Source organism: Pan paniscus, chromosome 14, assembly GCF_029289425.2.
Source record: "Pan paniscus chromosome 14, NHGRI_mPanPan1-v2.0_pri, whole genome shotgun sequence".
Classification (NCBI taxonomy): domain Eukaryota; kingdom Metazoa; phylum Chordata; class Mammalia; order Primates; family Hominidae; genus Pan; species Pan paniscus.
This window is the reverse complement of record NC_073263.2, coordinates 115868964-115896265: the sequence shown is the minus strand read 5'-3', so window position 1 is coordinate 115896265 and position 27302 is coordinate 115868964. Positions and strand designations below refer to the sequence as shown.

General features: G+C 34.3%; 1 protein-coding gene across 16 annotated transcripts in view; it reads right to left on the bottom strand.

Moving 5' to 3' along the window:
• Positions 1-27302, bottom strand: part of LOC129393681 (zinc-regulated GTPase metalloprotein activator 1A-like) — a 42949-nt gene that overhangs the window by 14527 nt on the left and 1120 nt on the right. For 6 of the 16 annotated variants that reach the window (XM_063596002.1, XM_063596004.1, XM_063596005.1 and 3 more), the window contains exons 2-9: positions 24916-25002; positions 22471-22567; positions 21281-21372; positions 13196-13255; positions 11628-11665; positions 5699-5745; positions 3926-4012; positions 1257-1301 (exon numbers count right to left, since the gene is read on the bottom strand). In XM_063596002.1, coding sequence (XP_063452072.1) covers positions 1257-1301; positions 3926-4012; positions 5699-5745; positions 11628-11665; positions 13196-13255; positions 21281-21372; positions 22471-22567; positions 24916-25002 — 553 coding nt within the window. Of the gene's footprint in view, positions 1-359; positions 405-533; positions 657-1256; positions 1302-3925; positions 4013-5698; positions 5746-11627; positions 11666-13195; positions 13256-21280; positions 21373-21583; positions 22568-24915; positions 25003-27302 lie in introns of those variants that run through there. The other 10 variants (XM_063596003.1, XM_063596007.1, XM_063596012.1 and 7 more) reach the window with 7 other exon arrangements.

Below are 27302 nucleotides of genomic sequence, written 5' to 3'. Positions count from 1 at the left end.
CACTAAATTGTTACATAATAAACTAATCAAGACACAACTTTTATTCGGGACATGGATATTTCTGAAATGAAAACAAAAGAAGAGAATTGACTTAAAATGTTTATAAATACGAATATTATGACAGAACCAAAGCTATTTATGAGCATTATTTTTAAAAGCTTGTTTAAGTATTATGCACTTGTCTGTGTGACATTTTGTAAAGCGGAGAAAAATTAAGGAGAAAGGAATTGTAGAACACTAACAGGAAGAGGACAGATACTGAGGAATGGCTCGTGGTATAAGTGAGATTATCAGAGACTTTCTACAATGGAATTTGAAATGCAGGGAGCACATTTGGTGTATGGTTGTAGAGGACTTACACTAAGGGCATTCTTCTGCTACCTCTGCCAGCAGATGAGTGGCTCCTGAGAATGCATACCAAATTAATTCCCCAGCTGTTCACATGCATATAAGCAGCTGCTGCTGTTACTGCCTAATACTTATGGCAGTCTGGCAGCACCTCTAATCTCTGCCATAGCAGACAAGCCACTCACCTAAGGCCTCTGCTGTACTTCCAAAGAAAGAATTTCTCAAGTAGAGACTGAGTGGAACTAGACTGCCAGCTGTGAGCCTCAGAGCTCCTGGCTGCCTGTTGCTGAGTCTATCAGCTGCTGAGCCTTTCTCACCAAAAAAAAATAAAATAAAATGAGCTTAATAAAATAACCCTGCACAGAAATTTTCTGAAATTAAGATAACATTCAATGGAAAACAGAATTTAATCTACAGAAATACACTTCACAGATGTTTTAGGAACAGAACCTAGAGAAAATGAAAGTCAAAATTTAATAAAAGAATTTGTCAGGAACTTCAAGGTAAAGACTCCATGTATTTTTTGGCAACTATAAAACACTAAGAAGGCTTTTTAAATATTAAAAAGCCATTTAAACACTTCAAATTAAGATTCCTCAATATACTTCAGATTTCTGTACTGAGTTACCCTCTCGAGTGTTTGTAAGTCTTTTCTTCCTCATTAAGCAAACACTTACACAGTGTTATCATGGCTTTGTAATCTTAGTTTTGAAGACAGGCAAATGTACTAGCCAAATATGCCAAACTAACTTATTAAGAGCATTCCAAACAACATTTTGGATCCAATTCTTTTTAAATGCACTTAGATCTTTCTTATATCAGAATCAAGCATATTTGTCAATTACTTAATGTTTATTATTAATAACTAAAATGATTTGTTATTAATAGGAATAGCTTTTTTAAAGTACCTTGATCTTTGTGTTTCTAAGATTTGTCCTAGTCCATTTATGGATCTGAAATAAATAATAAATGAGGAAGACAAAGTTTAAAAGTAAAAATTAACTTTTTAAAAAAGTATACAAAGTATATTGTTTCTAAAACAGGAAATAAGCATACCCAAATACATCTGGAACCAGAAAATAATTAAAAACAGAAAAACAAAACTTGCTTTAAAAAATAATTATGATTTTCCTTCAAACAATAAATCACATATATTCCACTCACACATCAATAAAGCATATATGCAAAAATTCGCACAACTGTCCGATTAAGGGCTACTTTGTGGTTAATAAAAAGATGCTTCACTTTAGAAAAAATCATTCATAAATAGTCAGTTATCCTAGTGTTCTTAAAAATGAGTAGATACTCAAAATTTTTACGGTGGTCACTTTTTTCCTCAGGCATACATGGTAGAAATGGCTATATACACACTAAAAATAAAAACCTAGTTGTAAGTTGCTTTGCCCCCAGCCTGTCCTTAGTATTCACAGTAATTCTAAGTCACACATCCCAGGTTCCTTTATAGAATAACCTCGTCAGTTCCCTAATTAGGCTCTCTACCCGTTATGCCTGTTCTCCCTCTTTTGATACTATAGAATATGGCTTTGTATGGCACCAAAAAGTACCTGTTAAATTCTTTTCAACACACTGTACACCTCATCTATTTATCTTTTCCATTGCCTATCATCAATCATCAATTCTCTATCATGAATTCAATTGTCTTTAGGGTTACTTACCCAAGATTCTTGCTACTTGTTCAAGTTTGTTCTCATGGGTAAGGCTTCCCACATATAATGATCCTGAGGCAAGTCTCTCCACTATTTTACAAAATTCTTAAATCTTCTTTTTTGAATACACTCTAGTCTGATGGCTAATTCCTCTCAAACATGTTTACCTTTTTTCACCTCCCCAAATATCATTCTGAGTCAGTCACAAGTCTGATATAAAGGGAGGGTAAAAGCCAAAAGGGTGTGTAATTTATCAAATTGCTTCTTCCAAATTCATTTCTAGTACAGTTAACAAGCTGGCTAATAGTCAATATTGTCAGTGTCAGAGATTTAGCTTAGGTCTCTATAAGGATATAAAAGTCAAGTAATAATTATCATTCCTTTTATGCCAAAAACGTTTGCTAAATAGATTGTGTTCTTCTTAGCAATCACAATGGTGCACAAGATTTATGAAGAGAAACAAGATTAGAAGACCAGTGTCAAAAAATGTAAAAGCAATCTTCATTCATCACTTTCTCCTTTTCAAAATCAGCCATCTTTTTCTTTCTTCCCTTTTTTACTATACCTTGAACTTACTATGTAAGCTAAGAAAAAAAATTACATAATATAGCTAACAGAGCACTTACTATGTGTCAGCACTGTGCAAAGTTTACCAACATTGTCTCATGTAATACTCAAAGCAAACTTATGATAGGCATTATGCCTTTTACAGAGGAGGCTTTAAAAGGGTAAATAAGCTCCCTAAGAAGACAATGAGAAACAGACCAAGGATTAGAACCCAAGCAGATTCCAAGGTCTGTGATCTTTAACACTACGCAACAAGACCTACCCTCCACGTGGAGACATTATATTTTTTTATAGTAAAGTTTAAGGACATTACTATTAAAATAAGATGAAATATGTGGAAAAAATATGAATTTCTTTCTTCCACAATCATTAATCATGGCAAATAATCTCCTAATGAGCCTTACCTTTATTGATTCAATTTATAATATATACTATATGAACTGAGATGACAGATTCAAAATCTAATGTCAGTAGAACTTATAAATACTAAGAATAGTAATTTTGAGCCATCACGCTCAAAGCATTGTACACATTAAAGATAACCAATAATAATAGCTACCGAATGTCTCTCTGTATAGGGCTTTTATTAGTTCAGGTCTTACAATATAATTCAAAACAAAGCCCCTGAACTATAACCTCATTTGAAAAGTCCATCTTTGTTTTCAAAAGGAATGGGAGTCTCCAGAACAGTCAGCAAAATGACTGTTAGCACATATTTGAGCATCATTCATATTGTCCTGATTGTCCTATGCTGATCAGCCTTGGCTATGGACAAAGAAGATATTAAAGCAAGCTGGAAGACAAGGCATGGTTGACAGTTAAGGAAGATGAAGTCAACAAGAGTTCAGGGAAAACTGAGACCACTTGAGTCAGGGAAGACTTCACATAGGAAGGGGGGAGAGACAGAATAGGCTCTATAGAATAAATTAAAAAAAAAACAGAACAAAAGAACTCAGGGATTGGCAGAGTGAGAATACATTATGAGTAAAGACAGGAACTGACAGGATGCATCCATGGGAAAGTGAATTAACCATCCTGGGTAAAGTTAGGGAAGACTGACATTAGGAAAGAGTCAAAGAGAAGACAGGAAAAGAAAGATGGAGTGAGAAGACCCTGAATATCAGTCTATTAACTGTGAACTATATTCTGCAAGCACTGGGGACTAATTTTATGTATTACCATTTATATAACAATTAGCCGTCAACAATATATGTGATTCCCTAACGTTCTTGAAGCAGGTCAACCTTATACCTTAAGTTTCTACAGGGCAACAATCAGAGTAAAAAATATTCTGTGTATACAATATGGATCTGTAGGCACTTAACACACTTATCATTTTGTACCTAATTGTCGTTCTTAATTTCTTTACATCTTCTTCTGGCACCAAGTCTGTTTTATTAATGAGAATGATATCTGCCAAAGCAACTTGCCTAAAATAGCAAACAAAAAGAAATGTTAAGAAATTTTAAATAATATACACGCATGCAGATTAATACATCAAAAGAGAAATGTTAACAAATTAAAAATAAATAAAAACACCTCACGTAGATCAATATATCAGTTAAGAATTATATAGTGCTCTATAGGAGTGATTCAGTTTACTCCTAATCCGCTAATTTTTCAATGTGAATGAATTGTATTCATTACTATGCAAGTTCAGATTTCACATTACCCATTCGCAAAGTATTTACTAAGTTCTGTTACTTGCTACTCTTGTGCTACAAAGATAAGTCTCAAAAAGTTTACAATCAAAAGGATGATTTTAAACTCATAATTTTCTTTGTGAAGAAAAGCATAAAATTCAGATATCCAATATGGTAAAAAGAAGAAGAGTTTACCTACTAAAATACTGTAATATTTACCAAAATTTTCAAAGAAATAGAATAACTTCACTTAATACTAAAAACTGTATTAAACAGGTTTTTTAAAACTATACTTCAGAGCTGGGCATGGTAGAGCACACCTGTAGTCCTGGCTACTTAGGAGGCTGAGGAGGGAGGATCCCTTAAGCCCAGGAGTTCAAGTCCAACCTGGGCAACATAGCAAGACTCCATTTCTTAAAAAAAATAAGCTATACTTCAGAAGATATATCAGGATATTGCCCATGTGTCTTCTTTATCACTATAAATATACTGTACATTATCTCTGTAAAGAATCCAGTTGACTGAATGCTAGATAACAAAGTAGATGATAATAATCAGAAGCTCTATTTTCTATTAACAGGATAGTAAAACTGGAAATTCTTTCAATTTTCCTCAATTATTCAGGGTCTTATGCTTTATCTCAAAGAATACAACTAAATTCTCAAAACTAAATTAACTTTAGTTCACTGAAAGAGCAGGTTTCAACAGTATGTACATCACAAATCCAATTTGGCTATTTTCTATTTGGCTTATTTATATTTTCTATAATAACCATATTTTCATAAGGAAAAAAGTTATAAAAATACTTAAGTTCAGCCAGGCGCAGTGGATTCATGCCTGTAATCCCAGCACTTTGGGAGGCCGAGGCGGGTGGATCACCTGAGGTCAGGAGCTCGAGATCAGCCTGGCCAACATGGTGAAACCCCATCTCTACTAAAAAAAAATAAAATAAAATAAAATAAATTTTTTAAAAAATGCAAAAATTAGCTGGGCATGGTGGCGGGTGCCTGTAATCCCAGCTACTTGGGAGGCTGAGGCAGGAGAATCGCTTGAACCTGGGAGGCGGAGGTTGCAGTGAGCCTGCACTTCAGCCTGGGTGACAGAGTGAGATTCTGTCTCAAAAAATAATAATTATTATTATTATTATACATATATATATATATAAAATCTTCAATCCCAAAGAAATTGTATGACAAGAAAATATTTTTAAATGTTAATATTTCCCGAGTTCCTCAAAATTACAGAACTCCTGTGTTCAGCATTCACTTTATGCTACGACAAAAATGACTTTAAGTAAAAGTTCAGTTATGAGATCATTATAAATAGATAGCAATAATTCAACTAAGGGAAAAAAAGAAAATAAATTTTCCTTGACTATGTTTTAAAATTTCTTAGTTTGTTTTTGGTTTTCATCTTAGTGATTTTTCTCTTTACAATTAGCCAGCAATCAATATATACTTTAAATATGAATACCTAGTAGCTTCATTGATAAGGCCATCAGGTTTCTCTTCTGTTAAATGCTAAACAAAAAAAAGTTTGAATAAAGTTACTATAATACAATAAAAAATCTAATGTCAACACAAAGGATTTTACTTTAGAGACATTTTCTTGCATCTAATAAAAACTTCAACATGTTCTGTTACTGAATACACAAATCCAAAACTAACTTTTCTAGCTGAAAGCATTTTTCTTCCCCATTTGCAATTTTTTTCTACAAGTGAACATGTGGGGTTTTATACGGGGAGGAAGAGGGCTTAGGATTTCATACTCCTGACCTTTTCTTTTACTTAAAAGGAAAACCCCTTTGATTCACATAATGTCATAAAAACATAGAAGATTACAGTTCAGATTTTAGGTATTTTCCTTCTCACAAAACTGTTCTGGTTCTAAATATTCATTATTACTTATTTTTAAAAAAGGATAACCACTGAAATATACTTTCTTAGAACCTAATATACTTCCCTTCACACCAAACCCCCATATTAGAATCTAAAATACTTCCCTACACCCCAGCCCACAATCATGCACCACGTGAACTCAGTACTAGGCCTTTCAAACACCCTAGAAACAAATAAGTGGTGGGAAGGCTGATTCAGCCCTGATTCTAGCCTAAAAGCAGTTTATCATTTAGAAACCTATACTTGCTAATCTGGCCTCTCAGTGCAACTGTTTATTTTACTGACCTCTCCAGAGTCAGGCTAACTCCAAAAAATATTTTGACACTGACTTAGAGCCCAAGTGGTAGTTTTCATCTCTCTGGAGGCAAGTTTTGTTGTCTGTTTTTTTTCCCCCCCTCATAATCCTGTTTACATCCCTAACATCATCAACATCACAAGCTTCTTCTCTGGGAAATTACACTTTTACCCTCATTACCTCAAACCTCAATAGAGGTTCCCTGTCACAATAAAAAGCTGGCTACTGAGGTTTAGAGGCAACTAGATTATAGTAATACTCTATATTTGAAGCCAACTTTACAAATGAATTAAATCCTTGAATCTAACTTTATAAATTATATACATTTTTCTCATTTAGCTTTCATAATAATTATGGGAAATGGCTATTTTCATTTATAAAGGAAGAAACTAAATCTAACACCCTCATCATCACAGGATACTATATTTTATATACAATCACAGGGACTTTTTTTTTAATTGAACACACACCCATCAAGTAAAATGAACATAATTTTAAAGTCTTTGTGAAATCTTTTATGCCACATAAAATCAGTCTGTGTACAATGCTACACAAATGTCAATAACCATATATCAGAGCCAAACCAGTTTCATAATTCACGGGGAGATGATCATTAGGGGTATCTGAATAGTTTGGAACCTCAGAGCAAGCAGGTAATAATTTTATTTAACAAGCTTGATTAGGTCTATAGAAGAAACATTTTTTCCTTCTAAAAGTTCAGCAAATTCTATTTTGAGGAAAACAAAACTGAAATAAAATCATGGCAATGATACTTCTATTTCAGGCAAAATCTTGTTCAATTCAACTGCAGATCCACTCTGCAATTATGGAAGTCACAGAACTTGACAAGTATTGTATCAAAAATCATTCCATGCCAAAAGATCAAGTTTAATATTTTTTTCATAATTCATCTTGGCCTGAGGCTACAACAAGTCCTATTGTTATATACTCTGCCTCTAGAGAATGAGGCTGCTAACAGACCTTGGAATGGTGCCTGGCACAAAGGCTCAAGACATATTTGTTGAATGAATTGTAATTAACACCTCCTGTTGTGGGGATACATAAAAGATGTTACATGAAAAATGCCATCTAACATGCAGCAACAAATCTCTTCCCATTAAGCAGTAAATCTACTTAACAATGATATATTTTTGGCAAGGCATCTGCCTCTGAATGATCCTATAGTACTGAAAATTCTTTTTAAACTGAAATATTTTTCAAGATATTATATTATTGACCTTATGAAAGCTTTTTTAACATATGAAATTGGGGTTATTTGGCTATGAGTTTGTGAGGCATAAAAATGATATGACAGAAGAATTACAGATTTGTTTTTGCATTTCCATGCCTAAATGTAACTAATACAATGTTAGTTTCACAAGGTAATGTGCAATGTTTTAAATGCATTTACCTCTCCAAAATATTAGAATTCTTCACTCAAAGCTAACAGTGGTAGACTAACGTTTTACTACTTCCAGGCAGTCAGAAAGTATCAAATATAAAAATAAATGAAAATCACCCCAAATGAGAGCCTGCCAATATTTACAGCTGTATTAAAATTATATGTAATCATATACAATTATAGCAGAAGAGATAAATGTCCTCTTCTATGCCCATAGGAAAGCTATACAAACATTTAAAAAAATAAGTGTATATTAACATTTATTTTCTTTAGACATCAGCCCTGCATTTCCCTCATGTGACTTCCTACCTTCCCAAGTCAAACTCTGCAAAAAGTATAAAATCAATGTCTTCTATTCAAAAGAACATTCTCCAATAATACATTATATACCATTTGGTCATTAAGTCAGATGACTTTCATTTATAAAATAAAACAAAATGGAAATTTTGGCATTCTATTCCACCTGTGTAAGTGAAGAAAAAATTTTTGCAAAATATTTTTTAAATATTTTATACTACATAGATGTCCAAAGTATTCCTTATCTCTGCTTAACAACTATGGCTTTTGCTTATATATCAAAAAAGACAAAAATAATTTTGATACTAATTAATCCAACATATTCAAAAGGCTAAGGATCAAAACCCCAATTTAACTTACCACAAGAAACAAAGGAAATTAAAGGGGAGTGGTGTGAGATGTTGGTCAAAGAATACAAAGTTTGTTATACAAGATGCATAAGTCATGGAGAGTTAATTACAGCATGATGACTGTAGTTAATTCTATTGTATACTTGAATCTGCTAAAACATAGATCTTAATTGTTCTTACCACCCCCTCTCAAAAAAATAGCAATGTGAGGTGATGGATAGGTTAACTAGCTCGATTGTTTTATATTTCACACATTGTATACCTTAAATATATATAATTTTTACTTGTCAATTATACCTCAATAAAGCTGGGGGGGTTAGGGAGAGAAACAAAGGAACTCTCTGAAATAACACCACTGTAGACCTAACTTCATGAAGGGCTATAGGGTGTCCTTTTTTGCAGAAATAAAGAAAGAAGCCGGACCGAAAAAAGAGAAAGAAAGAAAAGAAAAAACTATCTTAAAACCCACTGGCTATGAAAGAACACTGCTGTTGACCAGAGTGGAAATAAATCTAGTGTCAAAGATGTCTGGTGTCATTTTTAAAAAGCAGCAGCAGGAACTATTTCTTTCAAATGGATTGGTCACAGATGTAACACTATTTTAGTTTTTAAAAAATTATTGCATAATGTCAGTCTATTTATTGTTCTGGTCTTTTCCAAGCTAACTGTTTTCTGACTGAATTGTTTCAACAGATTGTGCAATATAACAGAGGAACCAAGAAGAAACCTCTCACTTGACCTTCTCTGGGTAACTTCATTCATTGCTTCTATTGCATTAAATGCTGTCACATTTGTGGAACTGAAAAGAACAATGTCAGTAGCCTGGGTGTCAAGTCCTGAGAATAGAGAGCTGTCATTTTAAGTTGTCCAATTCTTTGCCTATGATTAAAAAATGAATATTTCAGATCAATGGGTGACAATCCTATTAGCATGATACCCCATGATATCAATTACCACTTCAGTTTCAATTTGGCTGGCTGGCCACAGGGTACCATTTCTCAGCTTTACTTGTGATGGGCTGGCTCTGTGAAGCATGACATTCTTAAATTGCTGCCCATTATCCAAGTGTCATTACTTGTACTGCTTCAGAATTCTCTGAATCACAAGCAGCTACTGAGGTCAAGCTTTGCAACCAGAGGAATTGGACAAGTTGGAAAATTCTTTATATCAAGGCAAAGTTATTTATCTGGCATCCGACTTAGAAAATCTAAAGTTTCCATTATCCTGACAGTGTGTCAGTTTTGTGTAGGTATATTGATTTAATAATTTAAGAGGTTTTATCAAGGTAGCAGGAGGTTAAACGTTTACTGTGTTTGCATTATTCAGAATGTTGCTTTGTTTTTTTGGCCTCTATCATGCTGATAATAGATTCTATTTAACTCTTCTCCATACCCAACTATACATATAAAATTATTCCTATAATCATAAAATACATAAACAGTTTGACTTTTAGCATGGCATTTTCAGTCTATCAAAATAAAAAAAAATGTCTTAGCAGTTATCTGTCACATAGGTATATCAAATTTTGTAATAAATTTATGGAAGAGGTAGATTCAAACATGCCTATAATAAACATTCAAAATGAATAATTTGGGGCTTTTTTGCTACCTCCATAAGCATTTTGCAAGAAATATGATTTCCAATAGTCAATGGAATTTTTCTGCGTGAAACTGTAATACTGTATTTGGGATCATTCTTTGATTCTTAAATTATATTCATAAATTCATAAATTGAGATTTTAAACTCTAAAAAAGGAGTTTTCTTCCAAACTTTTCAAATTAGGGCACTCTATCAACGAGGGAGAGAAGACCCAGTGAAGAGGTATTGGTAGCTATTTGACAAACCTGACATATCCCCTTAGAGCATAATTTCAGCAAAAATTTGGGGAAAAAAAGCAAACTTAAACATTAACAAGTTCAGGCCGGGCGTGGTGGCTCATGCCTGTAATCCCAGCACTTTGGGAGGCCGAGGCAGGTGGATCACTTGAGGTCAGGAGTTCATGACCAGGCTGGTCAACATGGTAAAATCCGGTCTCTACTAAAAATACAAAATTAGCTGGGCATGGTGGTGTGCACCTGTAATCCCAGATACTCAGGAGGCTGAGACAAGGGAATCGCTTGAACCTGGGAGGTGGAGGTTGCAGTGAGCCAAGATGGTGCCACTGCACTCCAGCCTGGGCAACAGAGTGAGACTCTGTCTCAAAAAAAAAAAAAAAATTAACACGTTCAGATATGAGGTTGGATACAAAACAGACACTAATTTTTAAACACTGAATTTAAACTTCTAAGAACTTACTGCTTTGGGCCCTATCCATATGCTCAGATTGGGAACGGGTCAGTGGGTGGGATGATTTCATTCTCTTCTGCCTTTAGTGGTATTTCACTTGGGAAGTTGAGAAACATCATTTTACTGTATGTAACAACATACTTTTAAAGATCTTACTAAATGCATTTTATAAATTAAACCTCATTTAAATGCATTCTAGGACCTTAGAAGTTAACAAAAACATTCATAGCAGGATGTCTTTTACACTTGATCTTAGCCAAAAGACCAAGAAGCGATGCAAGATGCCTTTTAATGGACAGAGTCTTCTTACTAATCCTATGTGTATATCCTGATTTTCTTCGATATGTACTTTTTAAATTTTAAGTTCCAGGGTACATGCTCGGGATGTGCAGGTTTGTTACATAGGTAAACGGGTGCCATGGTGGTTTCCTGCACCTATTAACCCATCACCTAGGTCTTCAATATTTTTAAAAAACTCATTTCCAGTGTGTGTTTAATAGTAATTTAACAAGAAAAATAAGATCTCAGATGCTTTATCAAGCTCAGCTTCTTCTATGGAACAGAAAAACTTACCAATATTGGGGTTGAATCCTTGTGAAGAGTTATACATACCAAACTCTATCCTAACCCCATATGCTTATTACAAATTATAATTCCAAATTTTATCACCAACTCAAACTCAGAGTAATAGAAAAGAAATATTTAACACAAACTAATAATTAAAACACAAATTTCATCTATTGTTCAGGATATCTTTTTGAGAAAGGTTTTTGTTAAAGAAAATTTCAGCTACAAACATAAAGAAAATTAAACAATCAATCCCCATATTCCCAGCTCTCAATAATGAGCCACTCATAGCAATCTTTCAACTTACTTTTAATCCATATTTTGAATCCACAATAGTTATGATACCTACAAAGGAAAAAAATTTTAATCACTTTTTAAAAAGAATGTTTATTAATATTTATGCAACCATACTTCAGAATGAAAATTAAAACTAACCTATTTCAGTTCACAAATACTACTCAATAAAACAATGTACTGTTTCTTTCTCTTGCCAGTGCTGCCATTTAATTAAATTCCAGTAATAAGTCAATGTGTTTCCTGAGTGGCTAGCACTACTTTAAGGCACTAGAGAAGATATAAAACAAATAAAAATGTTAAATTAAATAAATAAGAAAATAAGATTTCCTTGGCACTGAAAAAGCTTACAATCCAAAATATAAGTCAAATTTCATAACATAGTCAAATGTGATAAGTACATAAGACAGGTTATTTCTAGTTTATTTTCACATAATCAAAATCAAGACTTTTCTTAAGATTTAAATTATTGCCTAAAGAATGAGACATCTTAAGGTATCATTCCTAACATCTCTCACCAAATCCAAATCCAACTCATAAATGTTTTACATAACATATGCCTAAGTTTCCAAACTACCAATTCATTTTGCAATCTCTGAATATATGCTGATAACAAAAGAATGAGTTTAATTATGCCTAAGGAATTCAACCAGTTACCCGCCACATATATTAGAGCTCAATGATGGGGCCCAGCTTAATAATTCTTAAATTTCTTAATGATTATTACTTTTGAAAAAGTAAGAAAATTTCGACTGGTTTTTAAAAAGGTGAAAAAGGGAAAGAGAAAGGGAGAAAACATAGTCGCTTAACTAAGAAAGTTTCTAATATATTTTAAATGAAGGCATGTCATTGCCCAAAAGTGTTCAGGTAAATAAAGTAAGGGAGGAGTGTTTAATTCTTATCTTCAAGAGAAAATAAAATCAAAAATATGATCCTCATATTGCCTGGCGGATTAAAATAAAAGGCTCTAACATTATATTAAGGGCATAAATCAAACAACAGAGGATACAGAAAACCTACAAAGCATTTTTTTTTTTTAAGAAAACCTTAGTGGAAGCACTAAATTCGAAGTTGAGTGACATCGAGTTCCACCACTGTCTGGGGTTTTTTAATCTATATGAACAAAGATTTCATCATTAAACTAAAGTGTGAAAAGAACAACAATGCAAGGAATTAAAGTTATAATATGAATGAACAACAATAAGCTTAACCATAAAGATTTTACTTAAAAACAAAAGAGGCAGGGTGTGGTGGCTCATGCCTGTAATCCCAGCACTTTGGGAGGCCGAGGCTGGCGGATCACCTGAAGTCAGGGGTTCAAGACCAGTCAGGCCAACATGGCGAAACCCCGTCTCTACTAAAAATCCAACAATTAGCCAGGTACGATGGTGCACGCCTGTAGTCCCAGCTACTCGGGAGGCTGAGGCAGGAGAATCACTTGAACCCAGGAGGTAAAAGTTGCAGTGAGCTGAGATCATGCCACTGCACTCCATGCACTCCAGTCTGGGCAACAAAGTGAGACTCTGTCTCAGAAAAAAAAAAAAAACAAGAAAGATAAAAGAAAACTGTGTTTTAACTTACCATCAAGGTAAATATCACTCCCTAATTCAGCATCAACCCAAAACATAGAAGCCACTGCACCTGAAAATATATAATATTCATCAAATAAAAATATTTCTTCACACTGAGAAACATGATTCTATCCATGTTTTAATTTGCCCTGATAAAACTAACAGGTAAACACATATATCTTCTTATGGAAATTATAGTGATAGAACCTTTAACTATTTATAGCAAAAGGGAATTATAGTGACAGAACCTTTTACTATTTATACCCATTCCATTTCCATCTCTCGTTATTTCCTTTAAAAAAGACCAATTCTAACCACATATAAACAAAACATCATTCTTCTACCGATGCCATAATAATTTAATTAACAGATATTATCAAACAATTTGAGCAGTATGGCTTTGTGCACATCAGACTTATTTTTATTTTCTCACCTCTTTAATATGATAATCATTCAATCATAAATAGTGAATTATCACTCTAAAGGAAAAGGAAAACAAAACATAGATAATTCCAAAATCACTTGCCCAAAAATAATTTACTTGCAATCTGTGTAGAACTAGAAGTAAAATTATATACTCTATGGCATTACTAATTATTTCTCACACTATTTATTTAGTACTGTATAAAACCTGGGTCTTAGGAAAAATTTTTCCTAAATAATAAATTAAAACTTGCTTTTGACAGAAATTGGTTCAGTACCAAACCACATACCCTGATTAGTATGCCACAACGCAAGAAAAAGAAAACCGACAGCAAGGAAAGTATTTGATTTTTGAAAGCATCACAGGCCCAGTTAGTGACAGGGCTGTCTAAAAGAATGAGTGTAGGAGAAAAACAAGGATAATCAAACTCATTCCAACGTCTAAAGCTGTCCACCTACTCTGACAAGATGTGGTCCCCCAAGCATCACTCGGTGTCAACAATGAAATACCTGTCAGCTGTTTACAGTGATTACTCATGCAAGATATAGCAAGGGCCACAAGATCTAATGGTTTCCTGATACCTATTGACTTTTTTCCCAAAAACTTAATAGTTTTCCAATTTGACTCAAATACGATTTGTGAGTAACAGGGGCTGAATCAGTGTCCGTTCTTTACAAGGAAATTACTTTACCATGACGATTATTTAACTTAGAACTGGAGAGTGTCAGTCTCCAAAACGGGAAACAACTGAATTGCCAATAAGAATTTTGTTCACTTTCTTGGCTAAAACATGATTTTAATTAATGAGGGGGAAAATTAAACCTACTGTATCACTACTCCAAACAATAAGTCATTTAAAAAAGCATGAATTTTTTCACTCAGTAAAATATCTAACATACATAAATCATTTTGTAATTTTTAAAAATTCATTGATTTTTATTCCAATAAATAGTTTACAAATCCTACTGTTAATATTTGCCTCTTAAGTTGAAATGCAAGAGTATATTAATGCTTTATTCTAAAACGGGTATTTATCTTTGATATAATACTTGCCAGACTACATGAGAAAGATCTATTTAAAATTTGGATGTAGGTATTTAGGAGGAGTAAAGATGAATGAACAAAATTGATCAGTGGCTCTCAAACCAGGGTGCTTTTCTCCCCAGGGAATATTTGGCAATGTCTGAAGATGTTTTTGGTTGTCTTAACTAGGGGAATGCTACTGGCATCTAGTGGGTAGAAGCCAGGGATGTTGTTAAATATCCTACTCTGCACAGGGCAACCCCCTCACAACAAATAATGATCCAACCCAAAATGTTATTTGTGCTGACACTGAGAAAACCTGAACTACATTTTAGAATCTCCCTTCTTCAAAATCTAATAAAACAAAAAATAAAAATAAAAAATAAAACAAAAAGGCCAACATTTTATTAGCAGCAACCAAATATAAAAGGGCCTGCCATAAATTTTGAAGACTGATAGTCAAAATAAGAAACAAAGTTATAGGTGATTGATGGTCATTCCCAACTCTACCCCTACCTCCAATAAGAGGTTGTAGGGAAATAGTTTACAAAATCCTAAACACTTACCAGAAATACACTCCAAAATGGCAAAAAGTAGAGCCGAGGAATGAATAAGCAACACAGGGAAAAGTCAACAAAAAAATTTCAAGAGTGAGTTTTAACCATCTCCATGCTTTGGGAAGGAGAAGGTCAGGTCACATTCTAGGGCTCAGAACAAAGAGAAATGAGAGGTCTGAGGTCGAATGATGTCCCTATACAAGGCAAAGTAATTTTATTCATAAGCAGTTGGGCAGACCCAAGAGTGAGATACTTGGTACTTCAAGAGAGCAGAGCCTAAAAGCCACATTGCCCCCTTTGGCTCTCTGAATCACCACTTTTCCCTTCTCTTTCCCTCCACTCCAACAATATACAGCTTTCAAACTAGGGCTCAGGAGAAAAACAAACTTGGGTAAGGAGAGTGGAGTATTAAAAATATTTCCCATCAGCACCACATAGAAGTTCTCCCATATCAAGAAGAAACATGTATGCATATGTATTACAGCCTAACAAAAAGAAACACACACATACAGGGAATAAAAAGCAAGAAAGAACACAAAATGAAGAAATGAATAGGGCACACAAGTGGCAAAGAACCCATTCTGGAAGGATACACAACCCAATAAAAACTAAAGAAAATTCTCAACAACTTCATCATAATGAAGAACTTGAAAACAATACAACCTTATAATAAACAAGCTCAAAAGCAAGAAGAAGCAGAATAAGATGAAAATGCAGTTTGTAGTGCTAAAGAAACTTAGAGCCTATATAACACAATGATTTAACCAATTAATTCATTTAAAATATCAAAAACAGGACAGACACTGGAGAAAACAGAATTATTGACAAAAAGAAAGCCTTCAGATGATCACAGCATCTGAAAAGACAAAATCAAAGCAATTAGAATACATACGAAGAACAAAAGAAAATTCAGTATTAAAAAAACTGGTGTCATGAAGTAGAGGATCTAATAATTTGACCAAAAAAAAGTATTCATGGTAATAAGGAAAATGTTCTTAGAAGAACTAAGGGCATATTATAATTTAGGGAAAAATGATTATAAGTGACACTTAGATATACCTTGTTTATATTACTGAATTTCAAAAATAAAGAAGAAAACTCTCAGGCATTTTAGATTAAAAAAAAAAAAAGTGCCTTCAAGGAGGGAGGGAGAAAAATCAGACTTTTCTACAGTAACACTAGATGTCCCAAAATAATAAAACAGTGACCACAAAGTTCTAATGAAAGTGTTCCCAAACAAGTTATTTTTCAGGAACGAAAGCAATAGACAGACATTCTCAAGCATTAAAGAAAACAGCAAGCATTGAAACTCAGAGACTATAATACTCACAAATTCTTCCTAATAAAAGGAGAAAACATTGCACAAAGAAATCCAGCCAATCAAACACTAGGAGATTATGGAACAACATTTACAAAGTTGAGGGGGAAAAAAGTGTGACTGATAAATTTTATACCTAGCCAAGTAATCCTTCAAGTAATATAAAAACAAAAGACAAATATTTTGAATCAATGAAGTGTATAAGAACCCAAAGAATGCATGCAGTACCTGTAACTTGAAAAGACTGCCTGACAATGAAATTCAATCAGGAGATAGACTAACTCGGGAATGGAGAAGCAACAGTACTGGTAATGAGCACCAAAACTATTAAAACATAGAACTAAAAGAATTATGACAGAACCATGACAACATAAAGAATATGATCAACATGAAACTAGGCCAATTAATATCCTACAATGGCCTCTAAGTGTTCAAGTGAAAGGAACAGTCACCTGTTTCTCACTTTAAATCAAGAGCTAGAAATGATTATGCTTAGTGAGGAAGTTATGTTGAAAGCCAAGATACGCCAAAAGCTAGGTCTCTTGAGCCAGTTAGCTAAGTTGTGAATGCAAAGGAAAAGTTCTTGAAGGAAATTAAAAGTGCTACTCCAGTAAACACACAAATGATAATAAAACAGCCTTATTGCTGATATGAAGTGGTCTGGATAGATGATCAAACAAGCCACAATGTTCCCTTAAGCCAAAGCCTAATTCAGAGCAACCCTAACTCTCTTCAGTTCTATGAAGGCTGAGAGAGGTGAGGAAGCTAGAGAAGAAAAGTTGGAAGGTAGCAGAGGTTGGTTCACAAGATTTAAAGAAAGAAGCCATCTCCATAACATAAAAGTGCAAGGGAAAGCAGCAAATGCTGATATAGAAGCTGTAGTAAACTACCTAGAAGATGTAGCTAACATCATTCATGAAAGTAGCTACACTAAGCAACAGACTTATTATTTATTTATTTATTTATTTATTTATTTTGAGATGGAGTCTCGCTCTGTCACCCAGGCTGGAGTGCAATGTGCAATCTCAGCTCACTGCCACCTCCGCCTCCCGGGTTCAAGCCATTCTCCTGCCTCAGCCTCCCAAGTAACTGGGATTACAGGCTCCCACCACCAAGCCAGGCTAATTTTTGGTATTTTTAGTCAAGATGGGGTTTCACTATGTTGGCCAGGCTGGTCTTGAACTCCTGAACTCGTGATCTGCCCACCTCGGCCTCCCAAAGTGCTGAGATTACAGGCATGAGCCACCGAGCCCAGCCAGCAACAGATTTTTAATGGAGATGAAATGGCCTCCTTTTGGAAGAAGATGCCATTTAGGACTTTCATATCTATAGAGAAGTCAATGCCTGGCTTCAAAGATTCAAACGACAGGCTGACTCTCTTGTTAGAGGCTAAAGCAGCTGGTGACTTCAAGTTGAAGCCAATAATCATTTACCATCCTGAAAATTCTAGGGCCATTAAGAATTATGCTAAATCTCCTCTGCCTGTTTTCTATAAATAATAAAGCCTAGATGACAGCACATCTGTTTACAGCATGGTTTATTTTAAGCCCACGATTGAGATCTACTGCTTAGAAAAGATTTCTTCAAAATACTATTGCTCATTGACAATGCACCTGATCACCCAAGAGCTGTGATGGAGATGTACAAGGAGATTAATGTTGTTTTCATGCCTGCTAACACAACATCCATTCTGCAGCCCACTGATCAAGGAGTAACTTTGACTTTTAAGTCTTATTTAAGAAATATATTTCATAAGGCTATAGCTACCATAGACAGTGATTCCTCTGATGGATCTGGGCAAAGTAAATTGAAAGCCTTCTGGAAAGGATTCATCATTCTAGATGCCATTAAGAACATTTGTGATTCATGGGAGATCAAAGTATCAACATGAATGAGTTTGAAAGATGATTCCAGCCCTCACAGCTGACTTTGAGGGATTCCAGACTTCAATGGAGGAAATAACTGCAGATGTGGTGGAAACAGTAAGAGAACTAGAATTAGAAGGGGAGTCTGAAGATGTGACTCAATTCCTGCAATCTCATAAGAAAACTTTAACTAATGAGAAGTTGTTTCTTATGGACGGGAAAAGAACGTGGTTTCTTGAGATGGAATCTACTCCTGGTGAAGATGCTATGAACACTGTCGAAATGACAACAAAGGATTTAAAATATGACAGAAGCTTCATTGATGAAGCAGGGTTTGAGAGGACTGACTCCAATTTTGAAAGAAGTCACACTGTGGGTAAAATGCTATCAAATAGCATCATGTGCTATAGAGACATCTTCTATGAAAGGGAGAGTCAACTAATGCAGCAAACTTCATTATCATCTTATGAAATTGCGATAGCCACCCCAACCTTCAGTAACTGCTACCCTGATTGGTCAGCACCCATCAACATTGTGGCAAGACCCTCTACCAGCAAAAAGATTATGACTTGCTGAAAGCTGAGATGATCGTTAGCATTTTTTAGCAATAAATATTTTTAATTAAGGTATGTATGTTTTTTAGACAATTATATTACACATTTTATAGACTACAGTATAGTATAAACACAGCTTTTTTTTTTTTTTTTTTTTTTTTTTAAGAAATGGGGTCTCATGCTGTCATCCAGGCTGGAGTGCAGTGGTGCAATCATGACTCACTGCAGCCTCAAACTCCTGAGCTCAAGTGATCCTCCCAAGTAGCTGGGACTACAGGCCTGTGACATCATACCCGGCCAAAACGCATAACTTTTATATGCAATGGGAAACAAAAAAATGTGTGTGACTCACTCTATTGTGATATTCAGTTTGCTGCAGTGATATGGAACTAAGCCCACAACATCCCTGCGGTATGGCTGTACAGTATAAGAATCACCTGAAGGGCTTATTAAAAACAGCTTGCTTGACCCCCTCCCTTAGAGATTCCGATTCAGTAGATCTGGGTTGGTCAAGAATTTGCATTTCTAACAAGCTCCCAGCTGAGGCTGAGGCTGCCATTCAACATACTACCAAGTAGCACTGGCATAGAGAGATCCCTGGAATAAAATTTACCTACTTGTGTGTGTGTGTATGAATGTGTGTGTGTGTGTGTGCATGTGCGTGTGTGTGTGTGTGTGTATACAGTCTTGCTCTGTTGCCTGGGCTGGAGTGCAGTGGCGTGATCTCGGCTCACCGCAACCTCCGCCTCCCAGCTTTCAAGCGATTCTCATGCCTTAGCCTCCTGAGTAGCTGGGATTATGGGGTGCGCCACAACGCCTGGCTAGTTTTTGAATTTTCAGTACAGACTGGATTTCACCATGTTGGCTAGGCTGGTCTTGAACTCCTGGCCTCAAGGGATCCACCTGCCTCAGCCTCCCAAAGTGCTGGGATTACAGGCATGAGCCACCATGCCCAGCCCCTACTTGTATATCACAATAGTGAGATGATTACTTTTCAACTTTCTTCTTTGTATTTTTTAGGTATTTAAATTTTTTTACAATGAATGTTCCATCTTTACCCAAACAATAAAATCTTTATTGTAAAGAAAGTTAGAAGCAAGAAACATTAACTTTTTTATAACTACAATTTGTATAAAAGCTTTCTCTGTGATCTTTAGTTTTTCTTTCTTCCTCTGAAAAGCTGAATCGTGTTTAATTAAACTCTCAAAAGTATCAAGTTTTTGTCTATAAAATGGCAAAACTGGCTATGATGAAATAAACTGATACTTGCTATTTCTAATAAAAGCATACAATATATTTTTCTTTCTTACCAGATTCAAATAATATTTAATGCCAACATATTAGTCCAAGTCCTATCATCAGTCAGATTTATCAGAAAGGTATGAAAACCCATGCCTACTATAAGGACCAAAATAGCCTAATTCAATACTACTTTGAAAACATGGGGATGATGTTATTATGTAATTGTTTTAATTACAATAACCACTGATCACATTTGAACTCTCAGGATACTTCAATATTTCTTTTGGACAACTATGACCTGTTTAGTAAATTACCCCCAAATACTTTAACATAGTCTTACAAATCGCCCCAATGCCAGAGACCCAGATCAAAAAGAAAATAATGGTATGGGTCAGATTCACAGAATAAGCACTAACTTTTATGCAAACTGAAAATAAAGATTTTATCTAAAAGTTATTTGGGGAAAATAAGCAGACTTTATCAAGAATTAGAGCTTGGTAAGAAGGTAACAGAAACCCATTGTTAGAAACAGGTTGACTCTGTGTAGCTTTCCATAGTAGAGTTTAGAGTTTCTTGTCATGATTACCTTATCAATGCAGTATAATAACTACTTACACAGCACTTACATTGTATTAGGTATTATAAGTAATCTACAGATGATTTAAAGTATATGGGAGGATGTGCATAGGTTATAGGCAAATACTACACCATTTTATGTAAGGGACTTGAACATTAATAGATTTTGGTATCCTCAGAGGTTCTGCAACTAATACCCCATGGATGCCAAGGGACAACTGTACTTAGAGGTAGAACGTCTCTGCTCTTCCTACATGTCCTTATTTTTAACAACTTCTGTTCTTACAAATAATCCTAAGTCAATCAATAAAACTTCAAATTCTATTAACAGCTTAAAAGTACCAAGAAATACTCTGATCATTCATTCAACTGCCAAAGAAAATGAGAACCGAGTACTTTTCCTCTTTTAAACCAAAAAAAGTTTTTGGTTTAATACTAACAAAAGCTTTAATACTCATTTTAGATATTCCTCTAATACATCTATTTACAATATATCACAGAACTATATTCTGGTTATTAATAATCTCACTTCTTACCAGGATCTGCTAATCCAGTGGTCTCTAACAGTATGTAATCAAATTTCCCCTTCTTTTGCATCAAATTCTCAATAGCTCTAAGGCCATTGTCCCTGGAGAATACCAAAACATAATTTACAGTTAACTACCTAAATATTTTGAAGTGATTATTATAAACACTTTAAAATGTATTCAACAACCCAAGACAAAAGTATCCTTAGGAATGTGAAAATTTAACTCACTTCTAACCTTCTAACAAAATGTCCGTCCCATATTTACCAGTGAGAAAACAATAGATGCATATATATAATAGGGAAAAAGAAATCATATACATAATAATACTTTATTAAAATTAAAAGCAGAGGAAACTTTATCTGACCAAGTATCTTTTTATAGCTTTATGAAATTTTTAAAAACCAACATACAAAATAATGATAAAATTTATTAACTATAGTAGTTTAATATAATAGCTAAAGGGACACTGATATTAAACACCATATAATTCTATTTTACATTAGGATGCAAGGTTTTAATTTCCTTTTTTCTTATTTTATCAAAAGTGAAGGAAAATCCTTAATAGATTACATTTTGGTTGTTCAAGAAAGTCTGTTATAATTTTATCCTTGCCAAAACATTTGACACAAAGTCAAATACCTAAGGGAGTAAATGATGCCGAAGAGATTTAATTCACTAGAATACACAAAATTAACAGTACAAGTAGTCATTTTTATAATTCATTCAACAAATATTTGAGTGCTACTATGTGTTGGGTAACTCTTCTAGGGTATATGGTAGACTAGTGAACACTGTCCTTGAAAACTTAACTAGTAGAACATAATGTAAGGTTTTTCTCTTTTTTGATAGTCATTTTTTTTTTATAAGGTTGAACACTTAGAAATATGACCAATGACAGATTAAATTCAGAATAATCATTTTTTACATATGAGACTTTCATGCACTAGAGATTAAATAAGCCCTGACATCAAAAGCAATAAAAACTCAAAAAAAGGACCAAAACATTAGAGCAGATAGAAAAGACAGCAAGAAACACTTTAAGAAAATGCTTCCTAATAAGTTTATTTTCTATTTGTTTAAAAATACAATGAAGCAAACTGTGTAAATTCAGTTAAATTACTCAAGAAAATTAAAGCTGGAAATATAATCAATAAACATTTCTAGTAAACCATGTACACAGTAAACACATTCCTCACTTCACTGAACAGCAGAGGCAACCGTTTCTAAGTTCCAGCCACTCTTCATAGAGCTCTCCACCTTGGCTGACAGCTAAGGATTTCTCCAGCGCACTTCCTAGAATAATTAACAAACAGCACTCTTTAGCTTATGTCCATTAGCCAACAAAAAACAAAGATGAGGATAACTCAATAATGGAGATCTTAAAGCAGAAACTGCATTTTATAACTTATATTCTTTCATTTTATTCATGCAGCCTCGATATCTAAATTACAGTACACTACATTATTTTACCTTTTATTTAAGATGACTTAAGCCCTGAAAAAGACACATCCTAAACTAATAAACATACCTACTTCCTCCTTAGGCCTCTTACTTGGCCACCCCCATTTCTTAATAAAGTAGCTATCTTGAAGGCATTTTTTTCTTGTCCAGGGTAAACTTTCTAAATAGACTAGTATGTTTTATATACTGGATTTTGTATGCCCTTCAACCTCTTAAGAGACCGCCTTATCTATCTTTTTCTTTTCATTCTTCTTCTAAATTGTTTCTGTTAGACAAACTGCTGAATATTCCCAATGAGTAAAAACCCTAGTTCATCTTGAGGAAGGTTTTTGGCCAGTGTACCATGTGCTCATTTAAAAATTAAACTTATAGGGAGGCCAAGGCGGGCGGATCACGAGGTCAGGAGATCGAGACCATCCTCGCTAACACAATGAAACCTCATCTCTACTAAAATTACAAAAAATTAGCCAGGTGAGGTAGCGGGCGCCTGTAGTCCCAGCTACTCAGGCGGCTGAGGCAGGAGAATGGTGTGAACCCGGGAGGCGGAGGTTGCAGTGACCCGAGACTGTGCCACTGCACTCCAGCCAGGGCAACACAGCGAGACTCCATCTCAAAAAAAAAAAAAAAAAAAAAAAAAAAAAACCTAAACTTTTAGTCAAATTCACATATTTTCCTAGCAATACTTACTTAAGAAAGAATAAACTATATTTGAAATGCTTGTTATCTATAAGAATTATTTTAAATGTTTTACTTTTCCTCTAATAAAGAAATATACCAAATGGTGAAGTTCTAAAAGTCCACTAAGCAAATGAGCTCCCATAAAATCGAGTAGTTTTACACTTACATATTTTTTATATTTCAGCTAGGTATTAATAAAGAGCTTCTAAAGAGGTTGCTACAGAATTCAGACTATATACAGAACATTAATGAAACATGAAGAAAAGTATTGAGAATGCTGTGAAAAATAAAATTGCAAAAATGATCCGGGAAAAAATAAAGAAAATAGTAAGAATAAATGTAATCAGTGTGCAATAGGTTATTTAATAAGATGATGAAAAAAACAGTCTGTTATTAGAAATCTCAGGATTTTTGCCTAAAAAGCACTTTTCTCTTTAGTTTATTAAAACCAGAAATCGAATATAACTGGCTTCCCATCCTGTTCATAAAACCTAGCTCTTTTACTTTTTACAACTGAAAAAAAATAGTACATTTTAAAAGAAATCGTTTAATAGATATTGTTTTTTGGCTAGAAGTGAGCTTTGATTACAATTCATACTTATGAAGAAAAACTCCTATAAAGATAACAGAAGTATTGTGTCTAGAGCTATTTTTTTGACTACAGTTTAATATTTCAGTTGAGAAGTTAAGCACACTTATTTTCACAGATAACTTAAAATACATGAGGATAAAGACCATATGTTTACCTCATTTTTAAAATACTGAGTTTTAACTGCATTGCAGATAATAAACATTAAACAAAGTTAACTAATAACAGAAGCATTTTCAAATATTTTTCATGAGTTGCAATAGAGTCCATACAAAAGTGCCTTTCTAATTCCTAAAAAAAACATTTTTTGGCCAGGCATGGTGCCTCATGCCTGTAATCCCAGCAACTTTGGGAGGCCGAGGCGGGTGGATCACAAGGCCAGGAGCTCAATCAAGACAATCCTGGCCAACATGGTGAAACCCTGTCTCTACTAAAAATACAAAAATTATCTGGGCATGGTGGCGCACGCCTGTAGTCCCAGCTACTCGGGAGGCTGAGGCAGGAGAATCACTTTAACCCAGGAGACAGAGGTGGCAGTGAGCTGAGATTGCACCACTGCTCTCCAGCCTGGCGACAGAGAGAGACTCCATCTCAAAAAAAAAAAATAAAATAAAAAATAAACGTTTTTTCATATGTCTAGATTTTTACTTCTGGAGTCATTTATTTCAGGTAAAAATGTAGTTTAATTCTGTTAATAAGAACTCCAAAGTTATACAAAATAAAATTTTATTAAAACTAATTTCAGTATCTCAACCCATATAAATCTTAACAGAAATTAATCTAATTTTTCTAAAGCTATCCACATCAATACAATACCTTGCATTTTCATTTTTAAATATGGAATATCAATTCACCAGAGGAATAAACAGTCACACAAAATCTTGCAACATGACATTTATTGAACTTTACTTACCTTCCCCAAATTCATTTAAAATGACCGCTACTCTTTTACTATGTTGCTCTGTCAAAATATAGTTCAGAAGTGTTGTCTTCCCAGCACCTATAAAACATATTTTTTGTAAATAAAAAAATTCAAAATAATTTTAAAGATACAAAAAACATATAAAGAATCCTAACGTTTTTGAGAATTTGCATGCTATTTTTCATATATTATTTTAGTAGAGAATATCCTAGAGGATAAGATTAAAGCATCCTTTGAAACCTGTTGCAAAATACTTTATGTAGACATAAAATTTTATAAATATTTACAAACACTCCTACAAGTTGAAACAGTTTCTTCAACCCAGCCTAACCTTCCCTAAAATTTACACACACTCTTTTATTTATAATGACCTTTTATTTCAACATTAACGAGACGCAACTTCAGGCTGACTATATGGCTACTTATAGTATGCTTTAAATAATCTATATAAGTTTTTATGAAATGGGGAATAGAGCCAGGTAGTGTCAACAATGGACAGAATGTTCAGTAAGATAAATTCATAAAGCTATACCAACTTTATCCAGCAGGTGGCATATGAAACCCAATATGTCAATCTCCAGTAGAAAAAAAATAGTCTTGTGAACCGTACACACTAAAATTCATAGAGGAAAAAAAGAAAATCCTAACTGCATAGTATTGTAGTTCAATTGTATGACTATATCATTTCTTTATCTTTTTTTTTGTTGGACATTTGGTTTGTTTCCAGTGTTTTACTATTACAGTGCTGCTAAAAACTTTTACATGTAGGCTATACATGTCTTCTGAAATACATTAAGTTTTCTAGTATATAACTAGATCTTCCTATAACTAGGAAGATTTTACGGAGTATTAGGGTATTAATATCTTTTAGGTCATATTCCTTTCAAAGCTTTTTAAGAGATGAAGGCTTATATTTAGAGTACTTTAGGAAGCTCAACATCACAAAAATATGAAGTATAGAATGGAAGAGAGAGACTTAGGGCAATGAGGAAGATCTTAAAACCAGTCCAAGCCTGAGACAGAGGCCCTGAACATGAGTGTTTCACAGGGCAGTGATGTGAAAACTGAAAGGAAAGGGTGAATGTAAGAAATCTTCTAAGAGAAGATTTACTAGGGCTTTTTAACCATATTATGAAAAAAAAAAACACTTTAAGACATAGTTCATTCATTCGAAGCTTTCTAATACGTTACAGATTTATGCTGGGCCTTGGTGAAAAAGTGAACAAGATAGTCTTTGCCTTCATAGAGCTTAGAAATATTAAGGGAAGGGGGGAATGGAGGGGAATTCAGTGAATAAGGAGGCAATTATGTCACAGGGTGACATATTCAATAGGAGATGCACAAAATGCTATGGAGAACCTAAGAGGGACATCTAGCCAGAGGAGTCACAGTAAAAAAGTACCTATTCCAAGGGGCTAAAACACTTGGCACCTTTGAAGTAACATTAGTTCATTGTGCGGGGCCAATTTGGCAGGCTGGAAAGGTTGGCAAGATCCAGATCCTACAGGTCCTTGTAATTCATGTTAAGGAATTTGAATTTTAACCCATAGGGACGCCACTGAAAGGTGTGACGCAGTCGGATTGACATTTATAAAGATCATTAAGGCTAACATGCAACGAATAAATTAAAGGGCAGCAAGACTCCAGATTAGTCAGGAGGCTTTTAGAGTATTCCAAATGGTTGGGATCACAGAAGCAGGATTTGGGGGGATGGTAACAGATGAAGTTTCAGACATGTTAAGTTTTAAGTTGTAGGACATCAAAATAGAAATTACACAGGTGTGTAGCTAAAGATGGACAAAGGGGGAAGGAGGAGGGAGCCTTAAAAAGAAGCCAGAGAAGCAGGTGGAAAAACCAGAAGAAAAATGTAATAGAAGCCAAAAGAACAGTGTTTCAAAAAGGGAAAATGGTCAGGGATAGGAGTGAAACTATCCCTAGATTCAGCAACAAGGTTGCTGGTATTAATTCTCACTCCTGAGCTTCAGATCATTTTCTCCAATGATCTACTGACCTACCAGTGAGCAACACCGCAAAGGCCCGAGGGGCACGTTTGAAATACATTGTTTTGGACAAGAAATTTGTTCATCTTCTCAGCAGAGCAGCCTCTGAATAACTGTGGGGAAACGCCAAAAATAAATTCCCTTATAAAATTACTTCCGAGCAAAAAACGGGAATAAACTTACAGTCTACAAAGTTTTTAAAAAAACAAAAGCAGTTATTTCTTATTTTTACATAAAAGGTCACGAAGTGGCCCAAGTCTGTACCTGTCTCTAGCAACAACTAGGAATATTATTTCCCGGAAACAGTATCATTTTATTTACATTTCTTAACTTTTTCCAAACTTCTAATACAGTCATATATTTGTTCTAGCCCTTCTA